Here is a 20,206-nt window from a genome sequence, read left to right on the forward strand (position 1 = left end):
CAAAGTCCATATCCTTGATGCTCATCTTGATAAATTCAAGGAGAACATGGGAGCGTACTTGGAGGAGCAAGGCGAGCGCTTCCACCAGGATGTACTGGACTTTGAACGCCGTTACCAAGGACCGTATAACGAGAACATGGGAGACAACATTTGGGGGCCGATTCGTGAAAGCGATTTACAGTATAATGGTAAATCTTGAAAAACACCTCATTTCTAAATCTTTTGTAGTAATTTTTGTATTACTTTAGTATAAATACATGTTAATTTTGATTCAAATGTTGTATTTTTCTGACTTGATGTGAACGAAAAGACACAAATTCGCCCGTTTTCTCATGGAAAATAGGTAAATTTCAAATGATCACTGTCCTGGTCACAAAAGCAAAGTTTGTGGGGAATAGGAATTTTCTATACTTTCTAGGCGTAAGCAATTACGAAATAACACTTAGTACACAGGAACAAAAATTGTGTTACATAGTGTTATTAGTGGTCATCCTCTAGGGTGAGTTTAAAAACAATTACTACATATTACTTGCAATATTATCACCGGAAACAGTTCTCGGTTGAATCTTTTAATCCAGAGACTTTTACTATGTCATGTCCACATTAACAATGAAAACCCCATTTTTCAAATGATACCCAAGACACAAGGTAAACAAAGTATATTACAGGTAGGAACAACAGGGTCCACACTGCCCACCAGGGATTATTTATCTGTCGTGCATAGAGGAATCGAAATCGAAACCGAACCGATTGCTTTTCGATTCGTCATCTCGACGATTACTTCCGTTTCCGGCGTACCCACCCACACCCACCGCTGTCCAACCAAGTTCCTACCTGCCCACTCCGCAGGAACGTGTTTAGTTGACCGTTGTTCACGCTGAAGGTGCAGAGGGAGCGCAGTAGCTAGCACACTCCACAACTGACTCAGCAAGAGACGAAGAAAAATTCCCAGCCACAGCGAACATGATCGCCGATTGATATCTGAACCGATGTTGGACCTGACCTTCCACCTCCACCAACCCACACTGACCGTAGGGGGAGGCCTTCATCCGGCAGTAAAAGGTAAAAGTGCAGCCCTGCAATTTGCTGGCTCGCAGCATTACCTACGGAAGGGCTATCGTTCAAGAGAGCTCCATATCATACTTGGCCTACTCTTCAACTCTCACTTGGAAGAGGTGGCAACTCCCACACACTTTACCCCGCTGCACGCGACCTGCCGATCGACTGACTGTGGTGCAAGCATTTACACAGCTGGGTGGACAGATGGGGGTAGGGAGTGGGGAGATTTAAGAAACCTGAAGCAGTTGTTTAACACCATTGTTTAAACTGCCGGCTGGGAGACGGGCGACCTCTGGATTGCAAGTCCAGCGTACCGCTAACCGCTACACTGTGCCAGGGTCCCAGCAGTGGCCATGCTAAAGTCTACTACGTGCTCAAGCGAAGTGAACCTGTCCTTTGGACGAGTGGCCACAGCTAGTAGCCGAGATAAGAGTAGGAACAACAACAGTCAGGGGAGGAGTAACAACTTCCTGTAAAGATTCTGTTGACAAGAAACCCCGGAGACCAGGTCACTGCAAGGCACTGGAAGGCACAAAAACCCCCTACCAAAATTTGCGATAGTCTGCAACATTATGATTTATTTGCTGTAACTTTGTTATTTTTTTTTCACCAAGCTCCCTGCACGGGACATATTACATTATTGTAACATAGCCGGTGGCAGAATGTTTTCTAACCCACGTCAACAAATAAAATCAACAAAAAATAGATAAATAATACAATCACCACTCCACTTTCTTTGTGACAAGACTGCAGATTATTATTCATTCTTCAGACCGCTTTGCAAGTGGCCTTTTGAGATAGGTGCGGTGGGATGTGCCTGCGTTCCAGCGCTCTTGAGCCAAAGGTTGGTGGATCACAGAATGATTCACCTGGACCATCCCTCCCCAGCACAATTTGATAAACTGTCAAAATCAACATGGTCAAGAAGAATGACAAGAGATTACAATACCGAGCATCTGACGTATGCCCTTGACCTTTAAAGCCAGATCAATCTTTTATAGTAGGTTGTTTTTGCTTTTTGACCCAGGTTACCCTCGAAAATAAGATGCATTACCTGGTTAATCAAAATAAACTTGAAGCTTCCATAGCTGCATACCCTACTCTGCAACTGAATTCCTCAGCATCTGTTTCATGCACCTGTACCCAAAGGCCAGAAGCTTATTTTCTATTTGCTTGTTAAAATCCAGTTCTCTGACCTACAAAGATATAAAAATAACTCCTGCCTCAACAGTCACAAAACTAAAACGGAACATCTCCCAAACTGGGAGCAGTGGCACAGTGCTCAGTGTCATCGTGCGATGAACCGGGATACCGGTGTTTGATTCCTGGCCACGGCTAACATCAATGGTGAATTATATTGGGACAGGTGCCGAGGTCCCCCTTCAATAACCCACACTGACCAACATGGTGGCCAAATAACCCCCATGATCCGCATGGCATCAGGAGGCCCTCATCCAGCAGCGGACTGACAGAAAGCGCTGGAAATGTGTAACACTAATCAGATGATTTCTTCTGCCGATTGCGCTGTAGGCCGGGCACATGCCAACAATGAGCATGTCATTGAAAGTGGTTGCACATGTACACCATCACCACCAGCCATCGTCAATCCACTGCTGGTTGAAAGCCTCCCCAAACAGTCCACCACCTCTCACAAGGATGTACACAAGCGTGACATTACCCCGCTTTCTGTGATGGTGCCCGGGAATGGGTACATGCTGGCCACACTCCGTCACTGGATACGGCCGAACGACGTCATACACACGTGCCAAACATTATTCCCGTTCGTTTCTTCTTACGCCGCCGGCGCCACTAGCAGCGCGGCGGACGTTGGCGGTCAACGCCGCCCCCGGCCCCCACCCCCTCTCACCATGGCGGTGCTGCTTCTGCGCGGCTGACGAGCTGCGCTGCACCTTGCCGTGCGCCACCGCCGAGCCCGAGCTGCCGTTGTGCACGTCGCTGCTGGCGCGCGGCTTCATGGAGAGCGACTGCGTGCTGCCCGACTCGCTGCCGTCGCCCTGCGCGGGAGAACCGGCGTTATCACCGCCGCCGTTAACCGATTAACCGGATGGCCGCGTGTTTATTATTTTGTTAAAAACAAAGAGCCGCAGGCCATGCACTTTATTGACGTTGACCGGAAAGGAAAGCTATCGAGTTCATTAACAATAACTAGTATCAAGAGCTATGCATTTCATTTACGTTAACTACAACTGAAAACTATGGGGTTCATTAACATAACCAGAAGTAGTGTCCTTGAAATACCAGGGCAATTCAGGTTAGGGGTGTTGCCGGGAACATATATATTAGTTTTAACAAAGTGGAGTTATTTCCATTTAGAGCACATTAAAACCCATTTTGCACCTTGTAATGATATTTTTTTAATTAAGAAGGTTAATAAACATCACAGAACCACAAAAAAATCACGAGCCAATTTTGAAACATGCAATGCAGTACTGCAGTCCTTAGAATGCAGCACCCAACTGGGACTGCGACTGCGTGACGTTCTAGATGTATGTTATATGAACGTTTAACTTCTTTCGTACCGTACATAGCCAACCGTGCTGATCAAAGGTTTATGCGTGAGTCCTCATTGCATTGCACACCGTCAAATTTTAGTTGCAATTGTTTTAACATTTTGAGTGGGCATGGTATAGACGCCAACGTTACATTAAGGACACAATGTAGTATGGAAAGGGAAGCATTCCGTTACAACGGGAACTAGGAGGGCAACGTGATTTTGTCAGAAGTAGAACAGGACTGGAAATAAAAGAACGACCTATTTAAAGAACAATAAGATACTAATATAACATTATTGCACGGTTGAGGCCACATCACGGAGTTACAGTTTAACTGTACGTCACAGCTACGACGTGTTAATGAATTCTTCAAACGTACAAATATTTAAATCTCATCTTGCAATCAATGTCCATAGGCCTACTCACTTTTATGATGAGACAATCTGATTTCTTAACTATAGGTGGAACTAAAACTTATATCATATAATAATTATCATGTATATTCCCCACCGTTATTGATCGTGAGCGGAAATCGAACTCGGGTCGCCAGGTTCATAGCGGATTGCACCAACCATTACACTACTGTTCCCCCACAAGGTTCAACATACACGGCCAAGACAAACTTTGCACCTACCAAAGTACTGGGCGTGTGTGCGCGCGCGTGCACGCGTGGACGCGGGTCAGACTACGCAAACAACCTCTACACCACCACGGCGTGGTTTTGAGATACCGCTGCAGTTCGACGCTACACAAATCTAAAAACTTGCATCGTGTTTTCCATGGAGATGGCAAGGGTGGCTTGGGGGTGGCTTCATAATGGACGCACGCGTTTAGCCTCGCTTTACGTGGTAGATGCGTTCAAACAACAGGGCGCGGACAAAGCGAAACCGCACGACACAGCTGCCTGCCGTGTAGCGTGTACAGTACAGGACACACACACAGTGCCGTCCCAGGCACCGACCGCATAACCCCGTGTAAGTGAATTTAAACCACACAGCAGAGGGAAGTTTGGGTAGAAAAAGATTGGCCGTATATACGGGGAAATGGCACAAACCAAACCCGCGTAAAGCGAGGGAAACCTCTATCAGAGCACTGAGCCGGTACTGCTAGGATCGCGAATTAAAATCTGGGCATCAGCCGCCCGAGACAAACAGCGTTCTCATGAGTAGTCAAAAGTCAAAGTGATTTCCTGCTCATATGAGAATTTAAGCGGTGCTCATATTCTGTTCACAAACCTCAGCCGGTTGGGTAAATTCCACATTCCTATGGCGTGCGCTAGGCAATCCACAGGAATCCCACGGTTGACCTTCCCACAAAGGAGCATTAATTTAATCAACTCAGAGGGATGATGAGCCAAGTAAAAAACCCAACCAAGATTTGAACTCGCAGACGCTCACTCTAAAGCGTAGCCAGCAGGCCAAATGAATGCAGCGAGTTGCGTGCATTATCTCCAGTTCTTATAAATGTTTTGGTGGGATTGCCATGCGACAGAAACTCTTTGCAGGGCCAATAAAAGTGTTTCACCGAGTGTAGATAAGCAGGCCTGTTCGAGCACTCTCTTTTGAGTTCGTTTACTGGCAGAAGGGAGTTGAACAATCCTCGCTACAAGGTTTAAAAATGTAAACATCTTCATCTCATATGATGCCAACAGCACAATTGCAATATAAATGGGAGCATGAAAACAATAACGAAATCAACATCTACATCACCAAGAAGTGACGAGCAGGCCGCAGTGAAAATGCCAACAGGTGTGTGTGTGCGCATTTTCAAGCGAGCGCGGGAGAGCATTTGCATACGAGTGTGTGCGTGCGAGTATGTTTGGGAGTGTGTGGACCAGGCATGGTTGCTGGCCACCCACCCCCTCGTATGCCGTGCCGGCCTTCTACGGTCTATCAGGACTATACGGGGGACCTTTGTCTATGGGAGCATGTGTGGGAGTCCATGTGCGTGTGTGCGCGAGTGTGCGTGTGCCTGAGTGTGCGGGCATGGGTCGAGTGCGAGTGTGAGCATGCGAGCGAGCAAGGGTAGACCAAGGCCGGTTGGGTCAATCCTCACCATTTCTTGCTTGCGTCCCAGGAGCAGATACGTGGCCGTGATGTCATCGTACTTCATCTCTGAGAGCGACTTGGTGATCTTTTCCCGCGCGAAGCCCATTCCCACCATGAAATCTGCGGAGACCAAGAGTGGTTCTCTCAACGACGCCGTCAAACGCCAATGCCCCGGCAGGGGTTATTAGGGGGCGTTCGGGCCGCGCCGAGGTTACACGGTGGGCAGTGTAAAGTGTTGCCAAATTCAGATATTTTGTCACTAATTTTTGCCAACCTTTGGATTTCCTGAGCGATAACAATTTGCCAAGAGATTCGCGACAAAATTATCTTACGAGTTTTCTGGCACAAGGACAGCTTTAGGAGCAATTCCAAGCATGTATTAAGTAACCTGTTTCAGTTCACCACGTTTTAACACTTGGCAAATTGTCTAGCAGTGACAAATTGTGATGACTATATTATCCATCAAGTGCCATCTAGCGATTTTTTTTTAGGTTAATTTGGCGACTTTCCACTCTGAAGCGGTGTTGGCGACGGTGACCTTGGCGGTGGCGCCGCCGATGGGGGGGGGGGGGGGGGGAGAGACTTGCCTATCCGCTTCGTGTCACCGATGTCGAGCGAGGGCTCCAGGTACGGCTTCAGCTCGTCATCCTCGTGGCCCACGTTCATCCAGCGGTCCTTCATGATTTGCTGAAGAAAAAAAAGGCCAAAAGCACAATGACGGGGCAACGAACCCAATCTTCTCCCCATTTATGGACCCAGGAGTATTGAGGCCGGGCCTCAGTCCGTGGAGTTATCATACCCCCCACAGCCCCCCCCCCAACCACTCCTCCCCATGTAGTCTATGCCTTATACACTGGGTTCTTGTTTTATTACAAAAAACTATTTAAAAAAACAATGACAACAGTACAGACAACTTATAGACCATGTCACTCTATGACTCCTGTCAAAGTGAAGTGCCTTAGATAACGTCCGTACAGGTCTTGCTTCTAGCTGTTTTCCACGGGTGATAATAAAGTGTAAGGGCGCAAAGTTAACCTATGGGGGCCAGGCTATGCTGCCATTACTAGCATGTAACATGTATGTATAACTTCTTTCGCACTGTGCGTAGCCAACCGTGCTAAACGGAGGTGCGGGGGAAGGACAACAAACTAAACAGAGCAGTTCTAAAGAAATTAATTTTCAATTTTTATTTCAAAGTGCATAGCTCCAGTGGCTTCCTAATTTCGGAAGAGCATTCCAGACAGCCGCAGAAGCGCATCTGAAAGCACACGATGCGGTGAGGGGCAGGTGCTTCTTTGACGCCACATAAGGTTTACAAAAAAATGCCCTCTGCCACAGTCCCTTTTGGCGACACAGAATACTGTAGGAGTGGAGTGGTGGCGTAGTGGTTAGTGCACTGCGCTATGCACCTGAAAACATGAACTCTATTGGTCGGCCATGACTAACATCACCGACGAGTGAAATCAGAAACAGTTCTGGACTCCCACAGAATCGGTGGTGAAGTCTGGTCAACCAACCCCCATTGCCATTACGGCAAGGGGTGGGGCCCTCATCTGGCAGTGGACTGGCAAAATGGTTATAAATTCCAATATGTTAAATTATTAACGCGTGATTATTTGATTGAAAATAAACAATTGCGCACCATGTAACGGCGCTGCGCTTTAAAACACAAACATAAATGAAAACACATTTGCTGTTGTCGTGACTACCCCTTACCACTGGCGGATAAATTTAGCGCAAGTGTCATCCCCTTTTCCTCAAAGGTTTGCACTTCAAATGAGAGCCGTATTGGGATGCGGGGGGGAGGGGGGCTTCGTCTCAGGCTGAGAAAACAATAAACGCCACCTAATCCTCGCGAGCTACTTCACAAAGCAACGACAGTGCAACCAGCACTGATGACATAACGATTCATTCATACAAATTCACAAAACGCAAGTCATGATACCAACACCACGCCTTGAGTCACATGTGTAAGAATCAACCGTTTCCCCATTCATAAACACATTTTGTACGAAACTGGCCCGTGGAATTCCCACTGGCAAACATAAAAGAGAATGTGAGGTGGTGGGATGGCTCAGAGGTCAGGGCACTAAGCAGGCACTGCTGAGATGACCAGTTTTTTGCCACCGGTAATTAAACCAAGTTTCTTCACTGCAGTGAAGTTGCTGGTCTCAACCCAGTCACCAACAACTGCACAAAAAAACATCAAGTAAAATTTCATCCTGCATATAATTGAGCTAAATTCCGGCTTCGAAAATTAAAAATATCGGTTTCAATGCCATGTGCTAAACAGTACATTAAGAACGGATTCTGGATAAAACTAGGGTGGGGGGAAAGCTTTTTAAGTCTGAATTTTTTTTGTTAAAACATTCTTCAATTGAAACGTGACTCCAAATTGTGACCCAGCATCCACAAAGTGAGCGGGGGGTGGGGCAGTGGGGGAATTCTATCACACGCATAGCAACCAACATCGATAGCGGATCGCTCAAGTCAAACTCTCTCAACGTTTCCTGCGAGCAAACATAAGAAGCCTGCGCACATGTCACCGTGCGACACCACGGCGATAGTAAGCAGTCATTCCGTTGAGAACACAGGGAGGTGTGTGGGGGGGGGGCGGGGGGAAAGGGGGCGTGTGGTCGTAGATCATTTCGCGAAGTTCGTCGCCGACTCTGAGCCCGCGTAAGAGTCGTGTGAACCGCGTGGAGGCTGTCAGTGCTCGGACCTCCAGGCTGCCCCGTTTGAGAGGATGCAGCACCAGGAAGCGCTTGAGCAGGTTCTCGCAGTCGGTGGACATGTAGAAGGGGATGCGGTACTTCCCGCGCAGCACGCGTTCGCGCAGCTCCTGTCGGCACAGCCGGACGGCGGTGGCGTCAGCAGATTCACCGAGGTCACCCCACCCGACCACGCGCGCGCAGGGGTCAAAGAGTAATGCACGCATGGAACTCCATTTTCTGGACGAATACGGGCCATGTATTTTTGTTTACTCTGCCTCCACAAACTCGGCACATAGCGATACGCCATCGTACGCAGATTATTTATAGGTACCCGTCGGCCGCTTGAAATGTTACATTGCCAAAGAATCAAATCTCGAAATGGATCGATACCCAAATTGTGACAATGCGAGAATCTAACGAAAAAGCACCTGGGGCACGTGACAAACAACGCGTGGCGTGAACCGAACACACATCGGAGAGAGAACTCTGCAGCACAACTGTGAATTACTAATCAAAACTTTTATTTTACTAGGTAAGGCCCCACTGAACTATATAGCTCTTTTTTCAGAAGCAACCTGGCCCCAAATGATAGCTCAACGAAGTGGCTTATCATCAAGTGAAATTATATGTCAGAGAAATATTCAAAACGCACGTTGATTCTAAATATGGAGGGAAAAACAGGATGACCCGGAAAAAGACGTGCAAACTCCAGATAAACACGCGTCAGCGTCAGAATCTCGCCACCGCGGAATACCTACGCAGCCGTCAAAAGTACTTTTTGTAAAGCGTAAAAAAAAGAGTATGCCGACTTGTCAGTGCCCCACGTGTGTCACCGCGCATGCGAGTCTAAACACACCTTGAGGTTCTGGCCATCGAAGGGCAGCGACCCGCTGACGAGCGTGTAGAGGATCACTCCGAGGCTCCACACGTCCACCTCAGGCCCGTCGTACTTCTTGCCCTGGAAGAGCTCGGGCGCGGCGTACGGGGGGCTCCCGCAGAACGTGTCCAGCTTGCTGCCCAGCGTGAACTCGTTGCTGAAGCCGAAGTCGGCAATCTTGATGTTCATGTCGGCGTCCAGAAGAAGGTTCTCCGCCTACGGGGGGCGGGGGGAGCGAGATGGAGAAACCGCTCAAGAGATTGACCGATTATACCCACCACAGGGATTCCATGATTCGTCGTGACCTCGGACAAAAGCGATGGCCACGGTGCAAGCAACGTTTATGGCAAAAGAGGTGGAGGACGTCCCGTGGTGGAAGAGGAGGACTGAAGGCATTGTTCTGGAGACGCTGACAGGAAGACCGCTGACATGGATGCAATATCAACGGCTTGAGTATGACAGAAATAGATGGAGGACTCTGCTATCTATGAGACCTTTAAACCAGTATCAAAATGATTAAACAATAAGAATAGGTTTTAACCTTTCTGGCAATAAAACGGATGTCAAGATGTTGAAACACCAAATATATACCTTTTGCAAGGCATCAAGTCTACATTAACCACACGTACTTGTGGAAAAACAAACTTTTGTGTGGGCTATGGACCCAGTGGCTTCTGTAAAGGCTGGAAGGGAAAAAAAAGAATGGGCTGCGATTCGATTTAAGTATCGATTATTTAGTTGTGTACGTAATATAGCCAAAGTACAGTTCTGATAATTTAAAACTTGGTTTGAATGTCATGCGAGGAACAATCTTTCACGCAACATGGTGCATTGCTAGCTGCTACTATCTCAAGACATGATGCTGGAAGCACAATTGGAATATAATTGGGAAAAAAATGTGGAGAATTTTCCCTTCGAGGGGACTTGAAGAGGAATTTTTTTTTATTTTGGGGGGAGGTAGTAAGGCAAAAGATAAAGCGAGGTGGCAGGGTGGTACACTGATAACATTTGTGTCTCACCAAAAGAAGGGTCTGGGTTCTATTCCAGACCAGGACACTTTTCTGCGTAGAGTTTGTACTTTCTCCTCATATTCTGTATGGGTTTCCTTGGGGTTCTCCGCACTGCTGTGGCGAGATGTTAACTACCTCACCTGGTATGGAGGTCATGGGTTTCATTCAAACCCTGACGCCTCTTTATTTGGATTTTGCATGTTCTTGCCGTGGTCGCGTGAATTTTTCTCCGAGTCCTCCGGTTTTTCTCCTTCACATTTAAAATCAACATCCGTTTTAGAGTATTTGGTTGCTATAGATTTCGTTGAGCTATCATTTGCGGTCAGGTCTCTTCTGAAAGAGAGCTATATAGCTTAGTCGGCCTTACCTGGTGTAAAAATAAACCAGTTCCTCCCATAGCTAAGAAAACCCCATGTAATGTGACCGATATTGGCCAAAAACATCCAAATGCTGCAAAATGTCTCTTGATATTACTCAATTGGGATTCCAAGTAGCAACATCGGCCCCTACCTCTGAAAACTTGGCTGGACCCTCCTGAAAACCCGCATTGAGACTCAGGATTTTTTGAATAAAGAAGTCTCATACAAAATAATACTAATAAAACAATGGATCTGAATAGAAAGCAGGTAATAAACAGGCGGCGAGTCATAGCCAGAGGATACGAAGGCCTTGGAGCTTGGCCTTGACCACGGAGAGGGTTTGTGCGGTGTAGATAGCCAAGGGTGGCCGGTCAAATCTACACAAACAGGGGCGGCGGCGCAAGGAGGAATGACCTCCCACCAAGCGAAGATTGCCTGGGAGATTTGACAGGAGGCTCTAATTGCTGGAGCAAAGGGGCACACCAGGGGGGTAAGCAAAAAGATATGGTCCAGCAGAGAAGGTGAGCGCGGGAGATTAAAAGCAGCGGGCTTGGACTGGCCCCGTCCGTACCTTCAGGTCTCGATGTACGATGTGCTTCTGATGACAGTACTGCACGGCTGAGACGATCTGCACACGAGATAAAATCCCCGACGCGTGAGTCACACACACGGTGACGTGGCTGTGCAACTGGGCCAGGCCCCCGGGCGCCAGGCTACAGGTTTCCCACACCCCCCCCAACCTGCATAATTTCTTGCATCAAGGCCCATGCCAGCCACGCTAAGCAACCGGTTACAATCAAGCCACATCAACACCTTTTGGTCAGAGTGACCATATCATGCTATTTTGTTTGCTGCGGTTGCACCCGATTCAAGAGCCGAATGGCTCACAGGGCTATTCCAAATAAATGAAAAATGAAAACTGAAAATGTGGCCAGCGTCCAGAGAATTAAAAAACGATCATTAGACAGCAACTGGAAATGCAACAAATTTTCACAACCGATGCTATTGTTGCGAACGAACTTAAAGCTGTGCATTTTATGAATGGGAACTCGAATGAGAAGCGTGATCTTTTTTTGGCAGAGCCTGCATAGAACCGTGATCGAACGTTCAATCTCAGCAAGTCACAAGAATGGAACAGGAACGTGTGACATAACACCGAGTTGAGTTTAATTGGTCTGCGTCATAAATGAGGTCCCTATAACATTCATTCATTGTACACACTGTACAAATGGAAACCAAACTTGCCGCTTTAGGCCTACCAGAATTATAATCAATTCTGGTAGGCCTAATCACTTATTATGAAATCCTCGAACAGTTTAACAATGGCTGGAACTAAGAATTATATTGGTCGAAGAGAATTGGAAGCGACAATTCTACAACCAGAATGAGAACTGAACAAAACGATGCTTCCATCACGGACAGAAATAACACTAAATTGATGCACACGGAACAGAGTAAAAACAGCAACTAATTAATTATCATGGAACTAAAAATAACACTGTGCCGAGTACATTATAACCGCAGCTTCCACCACCGTTGTGTGATCATGGCCTCACTACCTTAACGTGGTCACTCGCCAATATCTTAATGTGGAACTATAATAATGGTACACCTGGTATAACCAGCATTCAGTGCATTCACAGAACACTATTCCCATTAAGCAATTTATCTACATTTGAACAAAAAAAATTAGTTGGTGATACTGCAACAGCAGTGGTGCCCAAGCATAATCAAAACAAAGCTTGTTGAGTTGGAATCATGAAAAGGGATTGTTAAAAGTATAGAAGGGTGATGATTCTGGCAGTGAACCATTGCCCTGAACGTTGAATAAATTAAAACTGCATAGGCAATGAGGCCAAAACGTTGCAAAGGGGGGCTTCTCTTACCTGCCGAAACTTGGCCCGTGCCTCCTTTTCTTTCATCCGACCGTGTGCTACAAGGTAGTCAAACACCTCCCCTGTGCACGCAACAGACGGAAGTGGAGGAGGACGGGGTGGGGGGGCATTAGGATGGCAACTACAGCAGCATCAGCAATCACAGCTGAACAGCAGGTGTCCATTGACAATTAAAAGTGCTGCAAGAAGCATGGAGCAGTGCACACCTTGGAATTAGGCTTCGAGAGAGAAAGAGGAACACACGGATTAGAGAACATGTGCCAAGAGAGGTAAGTGGGCTTGGGCAGGACACTAATGATGGGAGTTGCAGCCAACTTAAGACGACAAGCCCAAAAAGGCGTGTCCACCGCAAAAATTAACTCGGTCCATGCGCGAGATGGATTGTTGTACATCGCCGGACCGTGAGAGATGGGCAGTCTGCTTGGGGAGAGGACTTCATCCAGCAGTGGATTTGATAATGGCTAACGATGATTGTAATGACGAGTGCTGCAAGGGGAGAATTTACTTTTGTTCAATGTCACAAAATATTGTGAAAGGTGAAAATAGTGTACTGAAATGTTATTTGGAGATGCATGTAAGGTTAAGAGGTCAACCATTGTCACTGCTGTTGATGGCACCAAACCTCATCATTGCTTCCTTCCTTCTGACAGGGCTGTCAACTATTGCACATTAAACTTCTGCCTTCCAAAGAATGCTCTTACAGTCCTCCCCACCGTCTGACTTCGCATCTTCCCCTCGATTGCCGACCTTAGAGTGTCACTCCAATGCCCGTCTGAGTAACCTACCTTCCTTCATCCATCCATCACAACTGCCTCTTATCGATCAAATTAACAAGTGGGTACTTTCTATTCTATTTGGTTCTTCCTTGGAGGTAACTTGCACAAGCCGATTTGCACTGCAGGTAATTATGTTTGCAATATTTTCAATTCCTTCAGTGAAAGTTGTTTGGTTTTTTATTCCGATTTTGATTAGTTTTTTTACATCATACCGACAATCCAAGTCACCCTTGCAAATGAGATGCATCCTTGTGTCCTGATTTCTCAGCTGGTTAAACAAAAGAAACTTGAAAATTCCAAGCTGCTTAACCTACTCTGCAATCGAATTCCTACCAGCTGTTTCTGCACCTGTCCTCAAAAGGCGATAAGCGTATTTCCTCGTTGCTTCGTTAAAACTCCAGTTGTGAGAACCACGCCGAAACAGACTGCTGCCTCCACAATGACAAGAAGAAAACAAACATGGCCTCGTGTATACTGCTGAGGGTGGAGCGGTGAGGACAGTTGTGACAGTGCTGCACTGTGAACCCAGCGACCAGAGTTCAATTCCCGGCCACAGCTAACATCAGTGACGAGTGGTATCTGAAGTGGTCCTAAGGTCCGCCCCCCCCCCCCCCCTTATCAACTAACAGATGGGCACATATATAACTGACGTGACAAGGGGAGATAGGCAAGTTGATTGTCAAAGAACTGCCAATACTTGTGTTACTATTATATACACAAACAGCTCGCAATGCAGTTTTAGGGGTTCCCCGTTGTGGTTTCTCTTACAAAATAAAATAAAAATTGTCGAAGAAAACTGTTGTGGTTACGGTTCAAAATGGAGGAGAAATAATTACACTGCCACGGCACTTTCAGAAAGTGGTTATAAACGAGACAAGATGAGAGATCAAATAAAACTTACTGTCGTAAAGTCTCGCAGCAAACGGATGAAAGCAGCAGCGGATCGGTGTGTACCGATGGTCAGCGTAAGTGTCCACCGTGAAAAATCTCACATTCGTTAATAACACTATGTGTGGCCTCAAAAGAGAAAAACAAAATAAGTAACGTTTTGGACAATTCCTCTTCTTCATATCATATAAAGTATGTGTTTTGAAGGCCCATTTATGAGCTAATTGTTTGGAGATGCCACCTATGAAATATGTATTTCCTTTTAGGCCACAGTGTAATTGAGGCATGTGTTGATTTGTTTTATTATTTGTGCTTGTGCGCCAAGGCAGCAGCAGCAGCACTAAATAATTTGTTCACAACTAACAGAAGTTGGCTTTTGTTCAGTCACAAGGGCTCTCTCTTTACGATGGTATTACAATAACAACTTGCAGGTCACAATTGCAATAACCTACATTCTATTGGGGAGGAACTTTACAAGATGGTTAAAAACGGATTGACGTCAAATGACTAACCACCCGCAAAACCGGCCGAAGCTCAAGATAAAACCCGAACACTTTGTTGTTGTTGGCAGTGCCGCATTGGCAAAGTGCCAGAAATTCTGAACTGCACTGCATTTGCTGCCTATTATTCAAACGGATGGGGGGAGGGCAGAAACCAAATTAACATACACTCACAACAGATCGTATTGCACGAGAAAGGAAATGAATAAAGCACAGATAAATAGGCATCAAGTACACGGACAGCCCTTTGTTTAAATCCACTGCTGGACGAGGGACTCCGCGTGCCGTGCGGGTCAAGGTGGTTGATTTTGACCGTGATTCAGCACGCTGGTCGGTGCCGGTCGGTGAAGGCGAGGAACAGGGACGTGGGAACAAAGATGTAGAGTACAACAATGGATTTTGCTGTACAGAGCTCTGCCGTCCACCATAGGTACTTAAGAGCCTACAACAACATCACATGCATGATGGTCGCGCATGCAAGCAGTATTCAGGGCTTGAACCTGCTTGGCTATGGGATCTGATGAAATCTGGCAAAACTCAGGGTAATTTGGTGACAAGCAGCTACTCTAACTATCACCTTGTAAATAAGACTGCTGAATTAATTAACAATAACTCGTTTCTCCAGGAAAGCCTCAGTGAATCCAAGGCGTTGCAGTGAATTGTTTGGACAATTCCATTCATGAGCGTTTGGCATGTGGGAGGAAATTCTAGTAGAAAAAAAATTCCAACACACATGAGAGAATAAAACTGAAAACTCTGCACAGATGCATTTAAGAATCCAAGTTTCAACAACCCGCAGCCCAAGTTGCATTGCGAAGCAGTCTCCCATCCAAGTACAGCAGAAGCTGGATTTAAGCACACCCCTTGGGAGCAAGACCATGTGTGCTTAAATAAGAAGTAGTTTGTGAAGATCAGAAGTTGCCTGTCCCCCCCCCCCCCAAAAAAAACATGGACAATGTAAGCAAGTGCTGCTTATATCAGAACTGTGCTTATACCAAGGTGTGTTTATGTTCAGCTTCTACTGCATTCTTAACCAGGCTCAAGCCTGCCTGGTTTTCGAGATCTGACGAGATCGGACGCATGCACGCAAGGAGATGTGGTCGTAGACAGAACAGAAAGCTAGCAAAGGAGGCGTGGGGGGGTTGGTATATTAAGGTTGTATTGCATTGGTGGCTCAGGTTCATATCAACTTTCGCATTGTAACAAATGTGTTACCGAGCACCGATATGCAGCACTGATATGCTGATTTCTTCATATAATGAACCAAATAATTAAAAACATCTGCTGGCTTTCCAAGTAATGGTTTTGGCATGCACGTATTAAGTAACTCAATTCCGAATGTTTCCTGCTGGGTGAAGATTTCGAATTTGTTCTTCTGATAAAAAACCCAACGCAATCATACATTTTTGTTCATTAAGGATAAGTACAATGGACTTGCAATCCGGAGGTCACCGATTCAATTCCATTGCGACGCTTGAAACAATGGGGCAAGTTTCTAAAATCCTCTGTCCACACCCAGCAGCATAAATTGGTACATCATACAGTCAATCGGCAAGCTGTGTGTGGTGGGGTAGTGTCTGACCAGAATAGAGTAGCCCAAATACATTCTAGAGCAGTGGTTCTCTACCGGGGGGGGGGTGGGGGGGGCTACGCAGACCCCTCGGCTAAGGTGGCAATGTCCCAGGGGGTACGTGAGCTAATTTACGTGTGAATTTGTCATGTATGAGTCATTAGTGAATTATAATGTATGAATATGCCAACGTAAAAAAACTACAACAAAATGTAAATCCATATCGTAACCTAAAGCGAGATAAAATACCTTTGTAAACTCGTTGATCTTAAACAATATGATTTTCAGCGAGTAAGTAGCGAGCACAAACAAATCATGATAGCGCACAAAATGGACAGATGGTTAAAGTTTCGGTGTTGTTGGGCCTGCTCCACCCCCCTCACTTTACCCCCTGCTTACTATCAACAGGGTTGGCTTGCATCGACGGTTTGAACATGTGACACAAAAGTGATGTCACGGGCCCGCGTATTGCCTCAATAAAAAAAGATTGGTATTCATTATTCATACATTTATTTCTCAGAACCATGTTGGGTAGGGCAAGGGTTGTATACACGGTTGAAACAAAACTCAACAAGCGGAGGTAACCCAGTAGCTAAAAAGAGGTTGAGAGCCACTGCTAGTCTAGAGGAGCTCCCGCTGGGGTGGGAGGCCCTTCCACCAACAGTTGCGTGAAGCAAGCCAGCAACGAATCGCAGGATTGCACATCTACCTTCTTTCTTACACGACAACTGCTTGACCAGGGGTCGGGGCAACCCACGGCTCTTGAAAGAGCTGCTTCGTGACATTACTTTTATGAAGGACCCACCATCTCGTATTCACCACGTCCATTGCGGCTCTTGAAAGAGGTTTTTTTTTTTTACCGGATAAAAAAAAACAGCTCTTTTTGTTATTTTGGTTGCTGACCCCTGTGCTTGGACAGAGCGCCGACAGCGAGAACACAACGCGTGGCAGACTGGGTGCGCATGCAGACGCGAGCACAAACACCGCCTTCTCCGCACTCGTACCTCCGCTGGAGTACTCCATGACCAAGTACAAAGTCTTCTCCATCTCAATTACTTCAAACAGTTTAACTGCGGGGAGATAATTCACAAGCACATGTGAGGGCCTTCACACCGCGTGTTGGCAGCTCACTCGCTCGGCGCATCGCAGACGCAATCAAAGAGTGTTTTTTTTCTAAGTCTGGAGCGTGGCCACGTTTTCACGTGGGCTAAATGGAACATTGCGCGATTTCAATAATCAATGCTTAACAGTTTTTTTTAATGCATACAATTTCTATTTTTTTATAGTCTTACGTAAATTATGAAAGCGGTTTTCATATAATATGTTGTTCCCACTGTGGGACTGAAGGAAATGTAAGCATGGCTTTCTTGGATGTTTTCAGCGGTTGTGCCACGTGTTGTTTGGCACGATGTCTGACGTTTCGTGAGACATGCTGCGAGCTTACGCGGGATACCGACAAGAAACGTCTGACATCGTGTATGACACAAAAACACATCGGAGAGCAATGTGGCACAACCGTGAAAACCTATGTAAAGAAAAAGGTAAGCAATGTTCAAGAGTGTTTTCAAACTTGAAATGTCACACTTTAGCGAGGAAATTTGTCGTGCAATGCCAGCGAACGTTTCACACAACGCCGTTCCAAACGGCTGTGGGACTTTGTGTTCAAGATCCCTTGTGAGTGGGTAGTGCAGCACAGGGACGACCAAACAGACTCATGAGCAAATACCTACCGATGTTGGGATGGTTGAGCACCTTCATTATTCTGACTTCCCTGAAAAGCTGCAAGAGGGCACACAGAAGAGCGGAGGCAACGTTACAATGGGGGAGAGTAGCAATGACACTTAACGAGGCTGTAAGAAGGTAGATCAAGGACAGAAGGCATACGCGCGCACACCAGCAACTTAAGAGGGTTGTTTAGCCAAACTGCACAACGCTGGGCAGTGTGAGTTGGTGGCAATGGCGTGGTAGCAGATTGACAATATGCGGCACAACCCCAGAAAACACATCGGAGAGAGCTATGCTTAAATCCAGCAGTAGATTGACAAAGGTGTGTATATGTGCATGAAGTTAACACAGTGGCATTTTCCACATGCTACTCCAACTGATTAGGAGGGTGGGTCAGGGGGGGAGTGGTGGCATAGCGGTTAGCGTACTCTATGAACCTGGATATCTGACCTCAATTTTTTATCCACAAATGATATCAGCATCAATTGATACCCCCACCCTGACTTCGCCAAACCATATGGATCAGCGTGTCGAAATATGGTCAAATAACCTGTAATGTCCAAAAAAACTTGGTGGAGGCATTCATCCAGCAGTGGATTGACAAAGTTGGTATCTAATTTTTGCTTTGTTTACCCCACCGATAAACGTAAGTTTGAAAAGCGGGAAAGAATGCTGCCTTTCTTTTATAAAGCTAAAACATAAAAAAACGGCAAAAACTGGTATGACACTTCCTTTTTTCACGTTAAAACCCACCATAGGCGTAGAGTGGGCAGTGGTATGGACGCCAGATAAACACGGCAAGAGCAGCTGCTGCGTCACAAGCCGCCAATAAACCGGCTTTCATCAGCAGGCGAGTAAAGTCGAGGCGTTACGGGAGGAATCCACAGGTTCAACAACAGAGGCGTCAGTACCGACCCCTTAACCAGCACCAACCCAAGTCCTCTTCTCTGCCATGCAGGTAGTGATAATTATAACAGATGCCAATTATTTACCCAGGAATGCCTCGCTGAGTATCTAGATTTATTTTCAGGATGGGTTTTTCTACATTGGGAAGTTCATTCATGAGGGGTTGGTATGTGGAAGGAACGTGGTGTAAAAAGGTAAAAAGGTGGTACGTTGAAATTTCCTTACACCACTCTACTAGGAGCTTGGGAATTTGGCCAACTCTTTCATGCTTGGCAGATGTCTTGGAAGAGGTGGGAGAACCCGCACTTTGCCCCACCATATGCAATCTGCAGAATTGTGGTATAACCCATTATATGAGGGAGGTAACACTTAAAGCGCTGCACAGATGTATTGATTTATCCAGGAAAATTTTACAGAGTCCCAAGACTTATCATCATGAAGTTCTCACTACGCAAATATGTTTGGCCAATTTCATGAAAGAGTGTTTGGCATTGCAGACAATGGCACCAACACTACATTTGGCACGTAATCCAACGTAAAATTAATAATTTACAACCACCTTTTGCAATCCACTCACGGATGAAGGCTTCTCCACATTTGTCAGTCATGAGGGCTGGGTTTTTTTTTATCATACTTCCCCACACGAGTTAAGAACAGCAGGTATGGAGGTGGAGGGCACTCGCCACTGATGCTAGTCAGGGCCGGCAATCAAACTCGGGTCTCCAGGTTCATCGTGCAGTGTGCTAACCACTGCGCCACCGCTGCACCATATCAACCATCGATTCTACATTATTAAAGCAAACTATTTTTTCCATCAAGAAGTGGAGGTAGTGCAGTATCGATACACACGTGATGAAGGTCACACATTTGTGTTGCACAACACGTGGGAACGGTTGTCCCACATCTATTAGTAATCATCATGAACCCATTAAGGGCAGCATGACACCACTCACTTGCCTTGCACTCCAGAGGGCCCTTCATTACAGTTGGCTATTTTACAGCCGTGTGTTAATCCACTGCTGGATGAAGGCCTCACCACGCCTTGTTGACCATGGCGGGTATTTGGACCATACTGCAACCACGCCGGTCAGTGCGGGTTGGTGAAGGCGGGAGGAGGCCAAGTCTGTTTCAGATGTCCCCCATCAATAATGTTAACTGCAACTGGGAAGGAGTGCAGGCATCATAGCTCAATGCGCTAACGACTACACGACCTCTCCACCCCATGATTCTCTATTATCTAAGAATAAATGTCGAAAGCTTTTATTTGTACTCGGAACAAGCTGCTTTTGCGACTTGAAAATAATTACCTGGAGCAAACCCCTCCACCCAACTTTTACTTTTAATTTGGGCGTGCTACTCCGAAAAC

The 20,206-nt window shown here is 46.3% G+C and overlaps 1 protein-coding gene across 5 annotated transcripts in view; it reads right to left on the reverse strand.

The window, feature by feature from the left end:
• LOC133341434 (MAP/microtubule affinity-regulating kinase 3-like) overlaps window positions 1-20,206 on the reverse strand; it is a 51,281-nt gene that overhangs the window by 17,766 nt on the left and 13,309 nt on the right. For all 5 annotated transcript variants that reach the window (XM_061550065.1, XM_061550069.1, XM_061550066.1 and 2 more), the window contains exons 4-12: window positions 17,940-17,988; window positions 17,214-17,279; window positions 12,467-12,537; window positions 11,152-11,208; window positions 9,191-9,427; window positions 8,343-8,462; window positions 6,208-6,307; window positions 5,628-5,740; window positions 2,927-3,074 (exon numbers count right to left, since the gene is read on the reverse strand). In XM_061550065.1, coding sequence (XP_061406049.1) covers window positions 2,927-3,074; window positions 5,628-5,740; window positions 6,208-6,307; window positions 8,343-8,462; window positions 9,191-9,427; window positions 11,152-11,208; window positions 12,467-12,537; window positions 17,214-17,279; window positions 17,940-17,988 — 961 coding nt within the window. The remainder of the gene's footprint in view (window positions 1-2,926; window positions 3,075-5,627; window positions 5,741-6,207; window positions 6,308-8,342; window positions 8,463-9,190; window positions 9,428-11,151; window positions 11,209-12,466; window positions 12,538-17,213; window positions 17,280-17,939; window positions 17,989-20,206) is intronic.

The sequence above is a fragment of the Lethenteron reissneri genome, chromosome 11 (assembly GCF_015708825.2).
Source record: "Lethenteron reissneri isolate LAM-NWPU_2019-01 chromosome 11, ASM1570882v1, whole genome shotgun sequence".
NCBI classification, from domain to species: domain Eukaryota; kingdom Metazoa; phylum Chordata; class Hyperoartia; order Petromyzontiformes; family Petromyzontidae; genus Lethenteron; species Lethenteron reissneri.